The sequence below is a fragment of the Bos mutus genome, chromosome 7 (genome assembly GCF_027580195.1).
Source record: "Bos mutus isolate GX-2022 chromosome 7, NWIPB_WYAK_1.1, whole genome shotgun sequence".
NCBI classification, from domain to species: Eukaryota; Metazoa; Chordata; class Mammalia; order Artiodactyla; family Bovidae; genus Bos; species Bos mutus.
In genome coordinates this window covers 44,891,096-44,911,602 of record NC_091623.1, presented here as the reverse complement: position 1 = coordinate 44,911,602, position 20,507 = coordinate 44,891,096, and the positions used below count along the sequence as shown (strand labels likewise).

The following is a 20,507-nucleotide window of genomic DNA, read 5'->3' as shown; positions in this document are numbered from 1 at the left end:
TTGGTCACAGCCAAGGAGAGAAAGGGGCTCCTTTGGCCAGGACCGAAGGGGGCTTGGGCCCCAGCATCCCCAGCACCCCAGTTTGAGCCCCGGAAGCCCCCTGCCCTCTCCCCCCATGGAAGTAGGGGCAGCGCTGTGGTCACCTCTTTGGTTTGAGCCCCAGAAGCCCCCTGCCCTCTCCCCTCCATGGAAGTGGGGGCCCCGGAAGCCCCGTGCCCTCGCCCCACCATGGAAGTGGGAGCCCTGGAAGCCCCCTGCCTTCTCCCCACCATGGAAGTGGGGGCAGCACTGTGGTCACCTCTTTGGTTTGACCCTGGAAGCCCCCTGCCCTCTCCCCCCATGGAAGTGGGGCAGCCCGCGGTCACCTCTTTGGCCTCCTCCAGGGTGTGGTAGTGGAATGAGTCTCCGTCCAGGGAGCGCAGGAGGGACGCGTGCAGGTGCCTGCTGGCCTCGATGAACTGCTGCGTCAGGCTCAGCTGCTGCTTCAGCACATCATTGAGTGCGAACACGGCCGGGCTGTATGCAGTCAGGGCTGCCATCCCGGCTCCCGGTCAGTTGTCGGCCCCCCGGGGCCCCAGCCCCCAGCCCTCGCCGCACCCCCCGGCCAGCCCTGCACCCCCACCCCTCGGCTGTGGCAGGATGCTCTCCGCAGGTACTGCCCCTCCGGAAGCAGCAGCCGCCTCGCCTCGTTCTGTGCCTTTCTGCTCAGCGGTAGATGAACTGCGCTCTCTGACTTGTGTGTGGGTCTCACACCATCGGCCCCCAGGCACCACTGGAAGCCTCAACCTCAGTGTCCAACACAAGGGAGGAAGGCCAGCGACGTGGCTCTCCAGACAGTGCAGCCTCATGGTGTGGGTCTAACTCTCCTGAATTGTACACTTCAAAATAAGCAAGAGTGGAAATTTTACACTTCGTATGTTTAAACATGTGGGGCTTCCTGGTGGCTCAGCAGTAAAGATCCACCTGAAATGCAGGAGACGGGTTCTATCCCTGGGTGGGGAAAGTCCCCTGGAGGAGGGCATGGCAACCCACTCCAGTATTCTCGCCAGGAGAATCCCATGGACAGAGGAGCCTGGCGGGCTGCAGTCCATGGGGTTGCAGAGTCAGACACGAGTGAAGCAACCGAGCAGGCACGCATGCATGTTTAAACACGTAATTAAAATAATTTAAAATGCAATTAAGATAAAATTTTTAGGGACTTCCCTAATGGTCCAGTGGTTAGGGCTCTGAGTTTCCACTGCAGAGGGCACAGGTTTGATCCCTGGGGAGGAAACTAAGATCCCACATGCCACATGGCATGGCCAGAAATTTTTTTTTAAATATTTATATATAATTTTAACAAAATAAAAGTACAATTAAAAATAACTGCAATGGTTAAAAATGCTCATTACTAAAATAAAAAAGATCATTACTAAGACTATACTCATGGAAAAGTCACTGAGGTCAATATTATGTTTAAAAAAAGGATGAGGGTGTTTTTTTTTTAAAGATATAAACATTTTACTTATAACCAATACATTTTAACATCTTCATCTTCTAAAAATGGTAAGAAAATTGAAACGGTAAGAAAAAGAACAGGTTCCAGACGCCCCCCGGCTTCTGTCGTGTGAGCCATCAGTGGCCCCATGGGGACCTGGCACAGACTGGGTTTCCTACAGTGACCGTCACCTCTTCACTGGCACCTTCCTCTCACCCCAGGCTTGGCGGGGCCTCCCCAAGGCCCCGTGACCCCTCCACACTCAGCAAGAAGGCAAGGGCCGTGTCCACAGGACTGGCCACTCAGCACTGGCTGAGCGCCTGCTGGAGGAAAGCAGCTATGAAATCTGGAGAGACGGTCTCAGAGGGAACACATAAAGACGGCCCTGTCGGGGCAGGAGGCTTGCAGTGTGTCCCTGCCAACCTTCCTGTTTTCTCCAACATGGGTGTCCTATTGCAAGACAGAAAAGGTTCTGGGACACCCAGTCTGTCATCTGGGAGCCCAGAAATTGTGGCAGTTACCTGTGGCTGTGACCGTCCCACCAACAGATTCTCCAAACCCAGCACCTAGGGGTGGCCCTACGCCTCCAAGGGTGGATGTGAAACTGCAGGTAAAATGTGTCTGCTTCACCTAAAGGAACCCACAAGGTGGGCTGGGCTGTTACCTTCTATGGCGTCTGCACCGATGACATGGCTGGCGATGGGTGCCGGGTCCACGTAGGCACCTCCCAGGGCTGGTCCAATGGCCGCCATGCCGGCCGCTGCTCCAGACACACAGGGGGAGAGGTGAGTGGGCAGAGTCCAGAGCAATGAGCTTCTCATCAACAGGTAAGATGCTGAAATAGGCTATGTGAGTCTGTCTTTTTCTCTTTCTGAATGTGATGGCCACTCTCCTTGCTTTTTTTAATCTTTCCGCTGCTTAAAGTTTCCCCAAACCTGCCTCCATCTTTCTGGTAGGTTCTCCTTGTTCAATACACAGGTCAGGTGAGCTGGCTGAAGCAGTCACTCAGCTCAGGGCGGCTACCCTTCCCTGGATGGGCCCTCCTCTGACAGCCATTTGTGAGCTTCAGAGGCTGCCTTTTTCCTCTCTCCTTTCGATGTCAGGCCTAATCTAGGAAATCAGCACCACTGATGTTTTACGAAAGCATCTCTAAATTGCAAAGAAGGAAACAGACATGTGCTCATTTGCTGCCCAAAGGCTCTGTTGCAAGAAAGGGAGCAGGAAGACATGGGCAGGGACTCAGGTTTCTGAGTCACAGAGCCAGAGTTGAAAATCCTCTTGAACACCTTCCAGTGATTCAGCTGGGCCCATCTGACTGACCTGCCTCCCTGCAAAACAGAGCAGTCACACCCCGTGGACAGGTGCGAGGTCTGGACAGAAGTATCACGAAGCCCCAGATCCAAAGGACCAGATCAAGCAAGAACCACAGGGATTTCCCTGATGGTCCAGTGGTTAAGAATCCACCTTCCAAGGCAGGTTCAATCCTTGGTCCGGGAACTAAGTTCCCATGTGCCATGGGACAACTAAGCCTGAGTGCTATAACTAGAGAAAAACCCACCTGCCTCAATGAAGAGCCCATGCACTTCAACAAAGACCCAATGCAGCCAAGATAAATAAGTAAATTTTAAAAAGCAGGCATCACACCCCAGTGCACAGCCCGGGAACAAGCTCTGTCTGCATTGTGGGTGTTGTCTAGACGACTGGTCCCCAACCTTTCTGGCATCAGGGGCTGGTCTTGCAGAAGACAATTTTTCCACCAACTGGGGTGGGGGTGGTGATGTGGGGGGACAGTTTGGGGATGACTCAAGCGGAGAAGGCAATGGCACCTTTGCCTTCTCCAGTACTTCCAGTACTCTGAACTTCTTTCCAGTACTCTTGCCTGGAAAATCCCGTGGACAGAGGAGCCTGGTAGGCTGCAGTCCATGGGGTTGCTAAGAGTCGGACACGACTGAGCGACTTCACTTTCACTTTTCACTTTCACGCATTGGAGAAGGAAATGGCAACCCACTCCAGTGTTCTTGCCTGGAGAATCCCAGGGACGGGGGAGCCTGGTGGGCTGCTGTCTGCGGGGTCACACAGAGTCGGACACGACTGAAGTGACTTAGCAGCAGCAGCAGCAGCAAGCGCATTACGTTTGTTATGCTGCCGCTGATCAGACAAGAGGCGGAACTCAGGCGGTAATGCGAGTGATGGGGAGCAGCTCTAAATACAGAAGATGCTTCACTCACCTGCTCACCTCCTGCTGTACAACCAGGTTCTGAACAGACCACAGACCCATCGTGGTCTGTGGCCTGGAGGTTGGGGACCCCTGGTCTTGACGAGAAAAAGGAGCAGTGCATGTGTGCATGGAAATTTGCTTCAGTCACATCTGACACTTTGCAACCCCATGGACTGTAGCCCGCCAGGCTCCTCTGTCAATGGGATTCTCCACGAGTATACTGGAAGGGGTTGTCATGCCCTCCTCCAGGGGATCTTCCTGACCCAGGAATCAAACCTGCATCTCCTGTGTCTCCTGCATTTGCAGGTGGGTTCTTTACCACTGAGCCACTGGGGAAGCCCCGAAACAAAGAAGGGGAATCACTAAAAGAAAGCGACCTTTCCGTCCACATGGGCCAATGCTGAGAACAAGAGAAATGATGAGCCGTGCCTGCTGCATGCCAGAAGGGAATCCACCAAACACACTCGGCGAGTGCAGACCACCAGCTGGACCGGCGATGCAGCAGCTCTTGGAGCCGCCATGCTCAAGGACCCCAAAGCATCTGAGGATGCGCTGTCCTAGAGGCGGTCCCTGTCACACCTGATGTTTCGGGCAGGGTCGCACTCTGGTGGGGCCTTCCTGGCCACTGCAGGGTACTGAGCAGCAGCCCGGCCTCCACCCAGAGAGTCAGTCACCCACCCTGGCCGATGTCCCCTGGGGCCAGGATCAGCCCCGCTGACAACCACTGCTTTAGTTTTTGGTTTGAAACCTTTCAGTGTTTTGAAGCTTGGGAGACAGTGGGGAATACCCAGGGAGCTCCCCTTTTCTGTGGAAGAGGAAGCAGGGGCCTGAGGTCCCACCAGCCGCAGGCCTCCCCCTCCCTCCTCCGACCCTTGGGCCACGTCCTTACCCTCAGCCCACTGGTAGGTGAAGGCAGGATCGGGCGTCTGCACAGCCGTTTCCTTCACCACGACTCTTGGGTGTCCACCCCTGGCCCGCTTCTTCCTGGACTTGGGACTTGAGGGAGGGAAGTCTGACTTCAGACTTGCAGAAAATTCAGGCCGACTGGCCAGCGTCCTGTAGGGAGACTCCTCTGAAGGGGCCATTGACTCAGATGCTGTGGGACTGGGGGATTTTTCAAAATCTTCTGAGTAAGTCGAGTTCACCGCGCTGGCCATAGGTTCCGGAGACGTTGGCCCCAGGCAACAAATGCCCTGGGGCCCAGGGGACGAGGCCGACGGCTCACTCAGGCGCTCGGAGATCTCGCTCTCAGAGGGGGGATCCCCTGCCCAGGGCCTTCTGCTGGATGCCTTGCCCCCCTGACCTTCTTTCTAAAATGAAGGATGGCAGAGGCAACTGGAAAGTATTTTCAAATGAGCAACACAATCAAAATACACGATCAAAATACCACTGCATTAGAAGTGAAGGCGCCCCAGGGACCCGGCAGGTGAGGGTCTACACGGTCCTTTCTAGATTTGGGCAGGCCAAGTATTGGGAGCAGAATTCTTGAAACCCTTCGGCACGAAGCTGCTGCACTTAACAATGATGGTGTGAGCGTGTGTTAGCAGCAGGTGGGTGAAATATGTGTGTCATTTTTGTACCATTAAAACCTGTGCTAGGACTTCCCTGGCGTTCCAGTGGTTAAGGATCTGCACTTCTATTGGAAGGGACACTGTTTCGAACCCTGGTCAGGGAACCCTGGTGGGGGAACCCTGGTGATCCTGCATGGCAATCCTGAATGCTGATGGTGAGGTGGTTACTAATACAGCAAGAGTCACCACAGGGCGCTGGAATAAATATAGGTCAGTGCAGGAACTGCTGTGGGGAGGCTGAAGTCGGACCTGCTCTAATTGTCTGATACGTTAAATAACTCCTCTCTTGTCATCTTAAATCAGGGTCGCTGCACATTGACACGTTGACATTCAAGACACAAATATTCCCTGCAGTGGGGGCCACCCTGTGCACTCTGGGACACTGAGCGCCATCTGGGCCACTGCCTACTCGATGCCAGGAGCACCCTGCATCACAGTTGCTGCTGCTGCTAAGTCGCTTCAGTCGTGTCCGACTCTGTGCAACCCCATAGACGGCAACCCACCAGGCCCCGCTGTCCCTGGGATTCTCCAGGCAAGAACACTGGAGTGGGTTGCCATTTCCTCCTCCAATGCATGAAAGTGAAAAGTGAAAGTGAAGTTGCTCAGTCGCGTCCGACTCCCAGTGACCCCATGGACTGCAGCCCACCAGGCTCCTCCGTCCATGGGATTTTCCAGGCAAGAGTACTGGAGTGGGGTGCCATTGCCTTCTCCAGCACCACAGTTATGACCACAATATTGCCAGACATTGCCAAGTGCTCCCAGGTGAGAATCGCTGACCTAAATGAAGCACCATGGCTGCAAACCGTTCTGCATAAAGATCTAAAGTGAAAAATCAGTTCAGGGACTCCCCTGATGGTCCAGTGACTAAGACTCCAAGCTCCCGATTCAGGGGGCCCGGGTTCAATCCCTGGTCTGCAAACTAAGATCCCACATGCTGCAATTAAGTGTTCACATGCTGCAACCGAAGATTCCCACAATGAAGACAGAACATCCCGCAGGCCGCAACTGAGACCCGGCGCAGCCAGAGTAATTAAATAAATCTTTTTTTAAAAAAAGAAACAAAAAATCGGTTCACTGTACTTACTTCCCATTCCAAGTCTGATTTCTCACTGACAACTGGAGCCAGGTCATCCAGGGATAAAATGTTTATTCTAAAATCTGTAATTAAAAATGTAACATGGCAATATTTACTCATTTACTCCACAGGTATTGACCATCCTGTTGAAGGAACTGGGCTAAGAGCTAGGGATGGGAAGATGCAAAAGTGCCCTCAGAAAGCTAGTCCGGGCATCTGAGCACTTTTTCTTTAAAGGGCGAGGTAGTAAGTATTAATAGTCTGGCTTTTTCAGGCTAGTCTGTCTCTCTCACCATTGGTCAACTCTGCCCTTGTGATGATGGGAAAGCCACCAAGGACTGTGTATAAACAAATGAGCGTGGCTGTGTCCCAGTACAACTTTACTTATAAAAACAGGCAATGGGAAGGGCTTCCCTGGTGGTCCAGTGGTTAAGAATCCACCTTGCAATGCAGGGGATGCAGGTTCGATCCCTGGTCAGGGAACTGAGATCCACATGGTGTGGGGCAACTAAGCCCAGGCACTGCAACTACTGAGCCCCTGCCCTGCAGCGAAGATCCCGCACGTGGCCGCTAAAAGCTGAGGCAGTCAAATAAATACATATTTAAAAACAGACAATGGGAGGATTCCCTGACGGTCCAGTTGTTAGGACTCCATGCTCTTACTGCCAAGGACCCAGGTTCAATCCCTGGTCAGGGAACTCAGATCCAAAACGTAGTGGTGGGGGTGGTTTAGCTGCTCAGTTGTGTCTGACTCTTTTGACCCCCAAGGACTATAGCCCATCAGGCTCCTCTATCCATGGGATTCTCCAGGCAAGAATACTGGAATGGGTTGCCATTTCCTTTTTCAGGAAGATCTGAAAAATAGAGAAGCAAGGAAAAAAAGAAAAACAGGCCAGAAGCTTCCCAGCCCCTGGCCTCCACAGAGCAGCTCACAATGCAAAGAGGGAAGCGCAGTGGTAAGCGTGCTTGAGGTAGGAGGGGCCGGCCCTCCACTGGGAGAGGGCACCTCATCCTAGGTTCTCATTTAAAGCAAGTTAAGGGCACAGGGGGTCTTTCCCGGGGGCTCAGACGGTAAGGAATCTGTCAGCAATGCAGGAGACCCAGGTTCAATCCCTGGGTCAGGAAGATCCCCTGGAGGAGGGCATGGCAACCCACTCTGGTATTCTTGCCTAGAGAATTCCATGGACAGAGGAGCCCGGTGGGCTACAGTCAATGGGGTCGCAAAGGATTGGACACGAGTGAGTGATTAACACATTCGTTTCTAGCTCAGGTTAACTTCCACTTTGTGGTGCCAGCTAGCCAGCTGCCAATGCCTGAATGCCATGAGTGCAGGTTACTAGAAGAGGAAGGCTCCACGTAGTTCCAGTGCCCCAGCAGGTTTTGCCCCATCAACATGTGGGCCTGCTCTTCCCCGGGAGGAGGAAGGCTGACGGGCAGCCAGGGTGAGGAGCAACTCCACCACATGGCTCACTTCATGACTGAAGCACAGAGGTTGGGTGTGTGTGATGCTAGGGGGACGGGGGTGTCCACCTGTGGGACCTCAAAGCCCCAGCAGGTGCATGCAACCCCAGCTGAGCTGGGTGGACACTTGGTGGGGCCTCCAAGGTGTCTTAGGGGCTTCCACAGGGGGCGCCGAGCAGCCTGGCTGGCTGGAAGGATGAGCCTCCCAGAGGAGGCAGGATGTGCCCGCAATTCCAGGAACAGACAGGGGGCAGTCAGCGGGGGCAGCTGGAGCAGCGCCCACCACGTGGGAGGCACAGAGCTGGGGGTGAATGGGAGATGGAAGACCAAGCGGCTCACTCCTCCTGGAAAGGCTGCTGCTGCTAAGTCGCTTCAGTCGTGTCCGACTTTGTGCAACCCCAGAGACAGCAGCCCACCAGGCTCCCCCGTCCCTGGGATTCTCCAGGCAAGAACACTGGAGTGGGTTGCCATTTCCTTCTCCAACGCATGAAAGTGAAAATCAAAGTGAAGTCGCTCAGTACTGTCCGACTCTTAGTGACCCCATGGACTGCAGGCCACAGGCTCCTCCGTCCATGGGATTTTCCAGGAAAGAGTACTGGAGTGGGGTGCCATTGCCTTCTCCTGGAAAGGCTAGCTGAGTGCAATCCCAAACGCCAGGCTGCCCAGCAATGTTAGATGGAAATGAAAACCTAGCTCAGCACTTCAGTGCTAAGGGCTCACCCCGCCTCTGAACTCCTCCGACACTGCCAGTTGCCAGCATGCCTGTGGCACACAGGTCCTGAGATACGTTCACGGACAAGCCTCTGAACTAAGCCATCACGGTTGGCTTGGGCCAAGGCACAGCAGGAGACCGTGGACTAGTAATATTGTCATGTCGGCCAACCCTGCCTCTCACAGGCTCACCGTGCAGGAGCCCTCCACGTGTACTAGCTCACTGTCATAGCTCTGCCCCACGCTACAGATGAGGAAACCGAGACACAGAGCCTGAGGCCGTGTGGCCAGAAGGCGGCAGGGCAAGCGTGTCCACCCCAGGTAGTGTGCTTGTTAGTCGCTCAGTCTTATCCAACTCTTGGCGACCCCGTGGACTGTAGCCCGCCTGGCTCCTCTGTCCATGGAATTCTAGCAAAAATACTACAGCGGGTTGCCATCCCTTCTCCAGGGGCTCTTCCCAACCCAGGGATCAAACCTGGGTCTCCCGCATCACAGGCAGGTTCTTTACTGTCTGAGCCACCAGGAAGCCCCCACCCCAGATGGGCTGGACCCCCCAAACTCAAACTTGTCTTTGCCACTCCTTGCTGCCCTCCTCTCTTGAAGCTGCATCTGGAGGGGAAGGTGGGGTCTGGACACAGAGGGGACCCCTCCCGGCCAGCAGCAGGGGGCTGAGGCGCAGCCTGGAGGGGCAGTCAGGGAGGGCCAGAACCCAGGTCTGGCGTTCCTGTCGGCTGTCACGTCAGCCAACCCTGACCCTCACAGGCTTCCCGTGCAGGTATGCCCACCTTCTCATCCACGCCCACCAGGCTGGCTAGGACACCCATCACCATTTCCTCGGGCCTGAAGATCCGAGCCAACAGCAGTGAGGTGCCACGTGGCACGTGTGGTGACCCCCGAGGGGACTCCAAGGGGGCTTTCTCGCACCCTCAAGCCCATCCCCCTGCACAGGGAGGGGACTTTGGTCAGCTGTGCTTCCCCTCCCTGCCCCTACATCATGGTGCCTTAGCATCTAGGATTTTTTTTCAGGGGTAGGGTCACACCACGCAGCCTGTGGGATCTTAGTTCCCCGACCAGGGACTGAACCTGTGACCCTGAAGTGAAAGTGCAGAGTCTTAACCACTGGACCACCAGGGAAGTCCGCATCTTGAATATTTTTAGCTGCAGGAATCTGAGACACAGAAGGGGCTGCAAGGACTCCCTGACCTCCTCTGAAGCAGGCTGTCCCTCAGGTAAGACTCACCTTCCCTTTACCTGGGGGAGAGGAGCATCCTTATGCCCAGGATGGGGGGAACTGAGCCACCCCTCACCAGCAGGTTTCGCTCTGTCTCCCCTCATCTACTCCTATCCTTTTTCTATCACACTCTCCCAGGACTCTCCACTGCTCATCACACCTAGCAGGAGGCATCACCATTCTTTTACATTTTCATTTCCTTATGAAGGCTCCTGGGTCACATAAAACTTCTATGAAATCTTTATTGAATCTCAGAATGCTTTTCTCCTGTTAACCTGTCTTTGGTTACAGAGATCCAGCTGAGAAGTTAAAAGGACACAAGGAAAAAACTATTTTTCCTCCCTGACCACTGATTCACTGGCTAAAGATCATCCTAGCACCTGGGAACTAGGGCCGGGGCAGGGCAGATTTGCCTGTTTCTCATTGTGGTCCTGACTGACACCACCACGCCTGGCACCTGCTGGCAAACAGCAGGTACTCAACCCAGTTATTTAACTGGGTTTTGATGGCAAGGCAACTGCAGAGGGGAGAAATCCATGTTTTCTTTTTCTGTTCTTTTCTTAAATACATACAATATTAAAACTCATGCTGGGGACTTCCCTGGTGGCCCAGTGGTTAAGAATCCTCCTTCCCGGCTATACCCCAATACAAAATAAAAATTTTCTCTTTTTTAAAAAGAAAAGATCTGGGGAGTTCAATAAAGAGAAGAAAAAAAAAAATGAATCCACCCTGGCTTCCAGGGCAGGGGATGCAGGTTCGATCCCTGGTCAAGGAACTAAGACCCTGGCCACTGCAGCACAGCCAAAAATAAAAAATAAATAAGTACATAAAAAATCATGTTGAATGATGGTGAAATAATAAAAATGTCTGTGACTGCTTAGAGGTTGGTTTTGTTTTCTGCAATTAAAAAGGAAAGGAAATACACTTCTCTTTTACAACAAGGAAAACTTTCTCTCATATGAGGCTCGAGAAGGGTTTGCCTTTGCTCTGTCACTGGGCAGGGTCACTAGATGAAGACTTTAAAGACAGAACAGGGACTTACCTGGCGGTCCAGTGGTTAAGACTGCATTTCAGACACAGAGATGCAGGGGGTCAGGGAACTAAGAGCCCACAGTCCCCAAGGGGAAAAAGAAATCTGACTTGGCCCCTCAACTAGGAAAGAGGGTGTGGAAAAGCCGAGGGTGCCTTGCACCCCTCATGATAATACCCTGTGACCACCATGCTGGGGACCCTAAAGGCAGTCTCACCCTCCCTGCCCAGGGTGACAACTCTGCACAGGGATGAAGGCTACCGTTCAGACTGTCATCAGTGGCTTCTGAGGGAGGCTCCTCCTGAGGCCCAGGCTCGCTCCTTCTCAGGGAGGATGAGAGCTCGTCGGCCCCCGAGGTCAAGGGCGCTGAGTTCGAAAAGGCACCAGGGATGGAATGCGACACGATGCGGGAGGCAGGCGTCTGTGGGGAGGGAGCTCTCAAGCCGGCACCGGGAAGGGACCCGTCTGCTGACCGTGAGGTTGACGGCCATGAAGTGGCGAATGGCTTTGAGCTGGGAAGATCTTTACTGGGCCGTGAAAGGGCTCTTGGTGGAGTTGGGATTTGACCCTACGTGGGCAGAAACAAAAGAAGGGAAATTAACCAAACATGCTAAGTAAGTCCTGATCAAGCGACATTGGGGTTGGTGGACAGTGTGAGGCCTCATGATGACCGTTACCGTTCTCAGCCCTTTTCTCTCTTCTCCCCTCATAAATAAATAAGAAATACTCAGAAATATTGCTTGGCTTTCAAATCGTGTCTGACTCTTTGCAAGCCCAGGGACTGTAGCCTGCTGGCCTCCTCAGTCCATGGGATTTCCCAGGCAAAAATGCTGGAGTGGGTTGCGATTTCCTTCTCCAGGGGATCTTCCTGACACAGGGATTGAACCCACGATGCCTGCATGGCTGGAGAAAGAAATGGCGACCCACTCCAGTATTCTTGCCTGGGAAATCCCATGGACAGAGTGGCCTGGTGGGCTACAGTCCAGAAGGGTTGCAAAGAGTCAGACAAAGTTAGTCACAAGAGTGACTAAGCAAAATTGGCCAAAGTACCTCTACTGTAATCTCCCTTAATAACAAGTGTTGGTGAAGATGTGGAGAAATTGGGACCCTCATGCAAAGCAGTGCAGCCACTGTGGGAATCAGTTTGTCTGTTCCTCAATTAGTTACACACAGGCTTATTATAAGACACAACAGTTTTGCTCCTAGGAAAAACCCAAAGAATTGAAAACAGGGACTCAAACAGATACTTGTAACACTATTCATAATTGCCAAAAGGTGGAAACATCCCAGACGTCCATCAGTGGATGAGTGGATAGACACAACGTGGTCCATCCACGCAGTGGAATATTCCTCAGCCATAAAAAGGAATGGAGCATTGATGCATGCTACAATGTGAGTGAACCCCGAAAGCATCATGCTAAGGGAAAGAGACTGGACACAAAAGGTCACAGGTTGTATGATTCCACTGGAGAAATGTCCAGAACAGGCAAACCCACAGAGACAGAAAGCAGATTAGTGATTATTAGGGTTTGGAGGACAGAGAAACAAGGAGTGATTATTTGGTGCACGTGTCCGTGCTAAACCATTTCAGTCTCGTCAACTCTTTGTGATCCTATGGACTGCAGCCCACGAGGCTCCTCTGTCCACAACATTCTCCAGGCAAGAATACTGGAGTGGGTTGCCATGCCCTCCTCCTCCAGCAGATTTTCCCAACCCAGGGATCAAACCTGCATCTCTTGTGACTCCTGCATTGCAGGCAGATTCTCTACCACTGAGCCAAGAAGGAAGACTGATAGTAATCAGTAACGGTTTACTTTTGGGAGGATGGAAATGTTTTGGAATGAGACAGATGGCAGTTATACAACACTGTGAATGTACTAAATGCCACTGAATTGTTCATTTTTAATAGGTTAATTAGGAATTTTAGGTTATAGGAATTTCACCTCAATTTAAAAAAAAAATGGAAATGGAGCCTTCCCAAGTTAGTGATTCCCATATGGTCCAACCAGCGAGCGGGCACGGGTCACTAACGGCAGTGCTCACGGCCGGGGCTGCCTCAGTCATGCAAAGTGCCGTCCCTGCGGGTACACAGTCCCCAGTGCCGTACGGTGCAAACACCTGCCGTGTCCAAACCCGATCCCTTACAGAGCAGGCCAGGAGTGCGGCCCCGTGATGGGCTGAAACCCAGCCCTTCCTCATCCAACACTCTCTCAAGGAGCTCACAGGTGATGGCACTCCTCAAGACTCTAGTGCTATGACACAAAGGTACAAATGCAAAGTATTAATACAAACAAGTACAAAATAAATAAGTGCAAAATGCAGGATGTCCCTGGTGGGCCAGTGGTTAAGAATCCACCTTGCAATGCAGGGCATGGATGCAGGTTCGATCCCTGGTTGGGGAATTAAGATCCCACGTGCCACAGAGCAACTTGTGTCGCCACCTACTGAGCCCAGGAGCTCCAGAGCCGTGTGCTGGCACTAGAGAGTCCCTGCGCCACAAGGGAAGATCCCACGGGCCACAACTGAGACCCGGTGCAGCCAGATAAACAAATAAAAAACAAAAATGGATAAATACATGCAAACCTTACCGAGACCAGTTTTGTTTGTTCTTTCTCAGTGGCTTTGGTGAAACCCTGATTGGTGGTTGTTTCTTTTTCCCCAGAAGATTCTGTCAAGCTCCCCAGCAACTTTTTCATTTCCTCTTCATCACTGTCTGGTGAATCCAGTGTTCTAGAAGGTTGTTTCTCTCTGGGTCTTTGAGCATCCCTCTCCTTCCCAACCTGGGCTTCCACGGGTATCTTTTCCACCTGTGCTTCTCTCTTCTTTAGAAACCTACTGACCTTCCCACTCGGCATGTCTGTCTCAGGGACAGGAATTTCAAGGGCCTGTTCCTGGGAGGGTTGTCCTGCGTTCTGTGAAGAAAGGTCAGCCGTCCTCCTAGGGGGAGTTTCTTCAGCTCTGCTAGGGAGCCAGTCCTCAGATTCTGCGTCCGATGGATCCACCCGCACCTTCCGGTTCCTGATCTTGGTCTCTATCTGTGCCAGCTTCGTGAGCGCCGCGTTGGCCCTGACCTTGGAGGCAGTGGTTGACGGTCTACTTGAAGAGTGCCAGTGCTCGCTCCCCAGGACAGCGTTCTCTTTTGGCAGGAAGTGTTTTCCACCCAGAGTCTGGTTTCTTTTTAAAAATCTGCTGGGACCGGGTGCTATTTTGGTAAGATGTCTACTGATATCAGAGTTCCACATGTCCCCCAACTTTGAATCTTCTAAGGAAATATCACTGAGGTCGCCAAAGATGTCACGCACAGGACGGCTGGGTTTTCTTATCGAAGCCATTCTAGGGAGTAAAGACAGAAAACTTAAGAATCAGAACATCTGATGTTCATACTGCCAGTTCAAATCTCTCAACAGCTCCCACCACTTGGGAGAGACCACATTCCCTTTTGCCCTCTGGCCAGAGCCGCCCCACCAAGCCCGATGACCACCATGAAAATAAGACACCTGGGACTTCCCTGGTGGTACAGTGGGTAAGAATCCGCTTGCCGATGCAGGGGACACAGGTTCGATCCCTGATCCAGGAAGATTCCAGAAGCCACAGAGTAACTAAGCCCGAGCACCACAGTTTCTGAAGCCTGCGTGCCCTAGCGTGCGTGCTCCCCAACAAGAGAAGCCACCCCGATGAGAAGCCCATGAACCGCAACAAAGAGTAGCCCCCGCTTGCGCAACTAGAGAGCGCCCTGGAGCAGCAACTAAGGCCTAGGGCAGCCAAAAAATAAATTAAAAATATATAAATAAGATACCTGGTATGTTACCACTGAATTACCTGGCAATTACACTGAATTGCCAGGTATTAAGTGACACGTTACATAATAAAGACAAAAGTCAGCGATTCTCAGGCCCCAGCAGGAGCCCCAGTACTTCATTCAGAGCTGCCATATCTCATTTAACCCTCACTTGACCCTGTGAGTTGGTTATTGTCATCCCTCTCTCATAGAAGGAGAGGAAGGAAATGAAGGCCGCAGCAGGTTAGATCCTGATCAGTGAGTTGCTATTGTTGCTCAGTTGCTAAGTCGTGTCTGATTCTTTGAGACCCCATGGACTGCAGCACGCCAGGCTTCCCTATTCTTCACTGTTTCCCAGAGTTTGCGCAAACTCATGTCCATTGAATCAACGATGCCATCCAACCATCTCATCCTCTGTCGCCCCTTCTCCTGCCCTCAACCTTTCCCAGCATCAGGGTCTTTTCCAGTGAGTCAGCTCTTCGCATCAGGTGGCCAAAGTATTACAGTTTCACCATCAGTTCTTCCAATGAATACTCAGGGTTGACTTCCTTTAGAATTGACTGATTTGATCTCCTTTCAGTCCAAGGGACTCTCAAGAGTCTTCTCTAGCACCACAGTTCAAAAGCATCACCTCTTTGGCGCTCAGCCTTCTTTATGGTCCAACTCTCACATCTGTATGTGACTGCTGGAAAAACCATAGCTTTGTCTGTATGGCCAGTGAGTAGCAGAGCCAAATTCGGAGCTTAGGCCGATTCCAAAGATCTCGCTCACCCCCAGAGTTCTTCACAGTCTCTCCAGATGCCCCACTTCAACTCCAAGTCAGTCCTACTCCCCAGTCGCACCCCAAGTCCAGTCTCCGCCTTTATCCAAGTGTCTTCAGTTCTCTCAAAAAAAAAAGAGCTGTTGAGCTCTCGGCTTTTGGCTCAGAGGAGGCCAAAGTGCAACTTTCTTCAGTAGTCCCGAATCTGGGTTCATCTGACACCAGCCGCCTCCAGCATGCCACCTAAGCTCGACCCCAACGAGATTAAAGTCGTGTACCTGAGGTGCACTGGTGGGGAGGTCAGTGCCAAGTCTGCCCTGGCCCCCAAGATTGGCCCCCTGGGTCTGTCTCCAAAAAAGGTCGGTGATGACATTGCCAAGGCAACTGGTGGCTGGAAGGGTCTGAGGATTACAGTGAAACTGACCATTCAGAATAGACAAGCCCAGATTGAGGTGATACCTTCTGCTTCTACCCTGATCATCAAAGCCCTCAAGGAACCACCAAGAGACAGAAAGAAGCAGAAAAACATTAAGCACAGTGGAAACATCACTTTTGATGAGATCGTCAACATTGCCTGGCAGATGCAGCATCGGTCTCTAGCTAGGGAACTTTCTGGAACCATTAAAGAGATCCTGGGGACCGCCCAGTCTGTGGGCTGCAATGTTGATGGCCGCCACCCTTATGACATCATAGATGGTATTAACAGTGGTGCAGTGGAGTGCCCAGCCAGTTAAGAACGGCAAAGGAAAGAAAAATAAAGGATTATTTGACAATCCCCCCCCAAAAAAAGAGCTGTTGAGAGCCTGCCCTGGTAGTCCAGTGGTTAAGACTCCACATTCCCAATGCAGGAGGGCCAGGTTCAACCGCTGGTCAAGGAACTAAGATCCTGCATGCCACACAGTGAGGCTAAATAAATAAAAATAGTTTTAAAAACTGGCTGTACTATTTTTTTAAAAAAGCTGTTTTTGAAACTCAATCTATATGTTTAATGAGCTCCCCAGAAATCTTATTTTACTTAGTGTAAGAACCTCTGCCCCGGGAGCAGGACTGGGGCCTTTGGACAGACACAGGCTGCCCTCTCCTCCCATCCTGCACAAAATGCCAGCCATGTGTTGTGCGTGTGTGCTAGCGTACATTTTTCTGGGGAGAAGGGCCTGAGTTTTCATCGTATTCTCAGAGTTCTCGTGTACCCCAAAAGAATAGGAACAATCCACTGCAAGACTTACCAAGGTTTCAAAAGATTTTAAAGACTTGGAAAAAGTATGGCATGGGTGGGTGTCTGCTGCAGGCCCTTTAGTGAACTTGGCAATGGCAATGAAATGCACAGAACCATGACCCCACAATTCCACATCTGGGAATTTACCTACAATTACATTCTCAAAGGCACATAGAGATGTCCAAGGAATGTCTTGGTAGCATTATTTGTACTAATCAGAAACAGAGGCCCAGTGAGGTCCAGACAACCACAGGCACACAGTGGAATATTAGGCAGCCATTAAAGGAAGGGGGAAATCTGTGTGCGTAACATCTCCAGCATAATGGTCTGTGAGGCAGGAAAGACGAGATGTAGAACCATGCCTCAGCTCCATACTGTTTGAATGGTGGGACTTGCCTGGTGGTCCAGGGGTTAAGACTTTGCGCTTCCAATGCAGAGGGCACAGGTTCAATGTCTGATCAGAGAATTAAAATCCCACATCCTGAACAGTGCAGCCAAAAAAAAAAAAATACTGTTGAATGTTCTACCAAGACTATATATGTTACTTTTATTAAAAAACAAAAAAGTACTGTGAGACCCAAAAAAGCCTTTTCCCCCTCTCTATCCACTTGGAAAACTACTTTATTAGGATTACCAGAATAAACAGAGGACAGTTATTTGAATTTTAGACAAACAGCAAATAATTTTTAAGAATTAAGTATGACACAAATATTTTTATGGTAAAAGCTAATGTTCTGAACATTTTATACTAAAAAGCATTATGTTCCAAATATCTTCATATTAAAAAATTATTCATCTGAAATTGAAATTCAACTGGGTGTCCAGTATTCTGATTTAACTTGGCAACTCTACATGTTAGACACCTTTTAAAGCTGAGTTCAAATATTTTGTGCTGCTGCTGCTGCTACTGCTAAGTCGCTTCAATCATGTCCAACTCTGTGCGACCCCATAGACAGCAGCCCACCAGGCTCCCCCATCCCTGGGATTCTCCAGGCAAGAACACTGGAGTGGGTTGCCATTTCCTTCTCCAATGCATGAAAGTGAAAAGTGAAAGTGAAATCGCTCAGTCGTGTCCAACTCTTAGCGACCCCATGGACTGCAGCCTACCAGGCTCCTCCGTCCATGGGATTTTCCAGGCAAGAATACTGGAGTGGGTTGCAAATTTTGTGCTAGGCAAAGCATTTAACCCAGTCCCTAAGATTCTGGAGAAGAATGAATTATTTTTATTATTTTATTGTCTGTTTCTCTGACTAGTGTGCTTGCTTTCTTATCCCCATCTTAACAATTCATACACTAAGAGTGCCCAGCATAGGCCTGACCACAGGGGTCAGTGAATGGGAAACCACGCAGAATTCCTAGAGGGAGTGACCCTGGTCAGATTACTTAACCATTCTGTACCTCAGTTTGGTCATCTGTAAAAAGGGAATAACATAGGAATATAGGAATTCCTCATAAGAACATAGGAATCCTATGTTCAGTACGGCATACAATAAAATTTAGATAGCTGTCATGATGGTATTGGGGGGCTTCCCAAATGGCTCAGTGGTAAAGAATCTGCCATCCACTGCAGGAGATGCGGGTTCAACCCCTGGGTGGGGAAGATCCCTTGGAGAAGGAAATGGCAACCCACTCCAGTATTCTTGCCTGGGAAATCCTACGGACAGAGGAGGCTGACAGGCTACAGTCCATGGGGTCGCAAGAGAGTCAGGTATGACTTAGCAACTAAACAAAATGATAACAATGACAGTATTTGGACTACCTGCATAATGGGCTAACTTTTAGCTGCAAGGACATGGGGAAGGGGAAGTAGAAAGCACTGAACAACAACAGCTATCTCTGTGAATATTTTTGTAGTTAAGACTCCAGGCCATTCCGTGCTGGTCAGAGGGCAAGTCTGACCACCAGGCCAGGTTTTCTGGCATCTAGTTCTTCTGAAAGGTTTAAAATAAATTTAAAAAGTAATTTAAAAAATTTTTTTATTAAAAAAAAAAAGGAGGGGGGAATTTCTCTGGTGGCCTAGTAGTTAGGATTCCAGGGGGTGGGATTCAGTCCCTGATCTGGGAAGTGATATCCTGCAAGCCCCACAGATCAGGCAAAAAAAAGAATTAAAAAAAATAATAATGTTTAAAAGGGTAAATTTCATGTTATGTACACTTTACCACAACTAAAATAGATATGTATTTTTAAATTTTTTATTGAAGTATAGTTGATTTACAATATTGTGTTAGCTTCAGAAACATGTATTTTTTGTAAAAATACATTGTAAACTCACAATTAAAAATAAACCAATAGGCAAAATACATGAACTGATATTTCACACAAAAAAATATACAAATGGCCAATAAGCATGTAATAAGATGCTCAACATTATCTATGAGGGGAATTCAAATCAAAGCCACTATGAGATCCCACTTCACACCCACTGCTGCTGCTAAGTCACTTCAGTCGTGTCCGACTCTGTGTGACCCCACAGACGGCAGCCCACCAGGCTCCCCCATCCCTGGGATTCTCCAGGCAAGAACACTGGAGTGGGTTGCCATTTCCTTCTCCAATGCGTGAAAGTGAAAAGTGAAAGTGAAGTCGCTCAGTCGTGTCTGACTCTTAGGGACCCCATGGACTCCTCCATCCATGGGATTTTCCAGGCAAGGGTACTGGAGTGGGGTGCCATTGCCTTCACACCCACTAGAGTGACTGTAATCAAAAGTACAGAAAGGAACACGTGGTTGGTGAAGATGTGAAGATATTAGATAGAACCATTATACCCCTTGGAGGAGACTGTAAAACGATGCATCTGCCAACCTGGAAAACAGTCTGGTAGGTCCTCAAAAAATTAAACATAGTTCCCATAGGACCCAGCAATTTCAATCCCCTGCAGCCCAAGATAACTGAAATGGATGCAAATGTTCGTAACAGTTTTTATTCATAATACACAAAAAGTGGCAACAACCCGAATAGCCATTAACTAGTGAACGGAGAAGGCAATGGCACCCCACTCCAGTACTTTTGCCTAGAAAATCCCATGGACGGAGGAGCCTCGTAGGCTGCAGTTCATGGGGTCGCTAGAGTCGGACACGACTGAGCGACTTCACTTTCACTTTCCACTTTCATGCATTGGAGAAGGAAATGGCAACTCACTCCAGTGTTCTTGCCTGGAGAATCCCAGGGACAGGGGAGCCTGGTGGGCTGCCGTCTATGGGGTCGCACAGAGTCGGACACGACTGAAGCGACGCAGAAGCAGCAGCAGTGAATGGATGAGAACTATTCAGTAATAAAAAAGAACAAATAATGATACACACAACACGCACACGTGTCAAACACACCACACTAAGTGAAAATACCAGATGATGCAAAAAACCACACACCCTGTTATTCCAGTTACAAGGACTGTCCAGAAAAGCCAAGTCCACAAACTCACAAAGCCCATCGGTGGTTGCCTGGGACTGCGGGTGGTAGCGGGGATGGAGAGATACATTTCGGGTGACCCACAGGTTCGAAAGCTGGATGGTGGTGATGTTTGTACCATTTGGTAAATTTTTAGTAAAATAACGGGAATTGTAAGCTTAAAAGGGTGAATTGTACCGTATGTAGATGAGTTATCAATAAAGCTGTTAAAAGATAAACCAATTTTTGAAAATAGGGGCGCCCTTCAGACCAGCGGGTTGTTCCCCCAAGGCCTGGAGCGACCCACATCGGACCATCTCTCCTGTGCGCCTCAGACGGGGAAACTGAGGCTTCAGGCCCCTGAACCGCCCTCCCGCTGCCCGACCTACTCAGCTCTGGAGCGCGCCCCTTTCCCCTCAATTCCTCTCCCGAGTCCAGGCATCAAGCCCGGCCACCGCCCAGCCAACCCGGCCAACCTCCTCCCGCGAAGTCCTTCCGCGGAGGCTGCCGCCGCTCACGGTGGAACACTCGTGCCAGAGGGGACCGTTGCCCTCGGCAATAGCGCCCTGGCGAAAGAGACTACATCTCCCGGGTCACC

The 20,507-nt window shown here is 50.7% G+C and overlaps 2 protein-coding genes across 4 annotated transcripts in view; one reads left to right on the top strand and one right to left on the bottom strand.

Annotated features, from left to right (window-relative positions):
* C7H19orf44 (chromosome 7 C19orf44 homolog) overlaps positions 1-20,489 on the bottom strand; it is a 22,566-nt gene extending 2,077 nt beyond the window's left edge. Inside the window, exons 1-7 of one of the 3 annotated variants that reach the window (XM_005901474.3) lie at positions 20,386-20,489; positions 13,363-14,107; positions 11,036-11,342; positions 6,351-6,424; positions 4,585-5,005; positions 2,142-2,237; positions 366-532 (exon numbers count right to left, since the gene is read on the bottom strand). In XM_005901474.3, the coding sequence (XP_005901536.2) occupies positions 366-532; positions 2,142-2,237; positions 4,585-5,005; positions 6,351-6,424; positions 11,036-11,342; positions 13,363-14,106 (1,809 nt within the window). In that variant the 5' untranslated portion in view covers position 14,107; positions 20,386-20,489. Of the gene's footprint in view, positions 1-365; positions 533-619; positions 1,928-2,141; positions 2,238-4,584; positions 5,006-6,350; positions 6,425-11,035; positions 11,343-13,362; positions 14,108-19,890; positions 20,304-20,385 lie in introns of those variants that run through there. The other 2 variants (XM_070373255.1, XM_070373256.1) reach the window with 2 other exon arrangements.
* On the top strand, positions 15,549-16,085 carry LOC102285644 (large ribosomal subunit protein uL11). Its single transcript, XM_005901459.2, has one exon. It carries the CDS (start codon positions 15,549-15,551, stop codon positions 16,044-16,046), a length of 498 nt encoding a protein of 165 aa, XP_005901521.1. The 3' UTR covers positions 16,047-16,085.
* Positions 20,490-20,507: the final 18 nt, after the last annotated feature.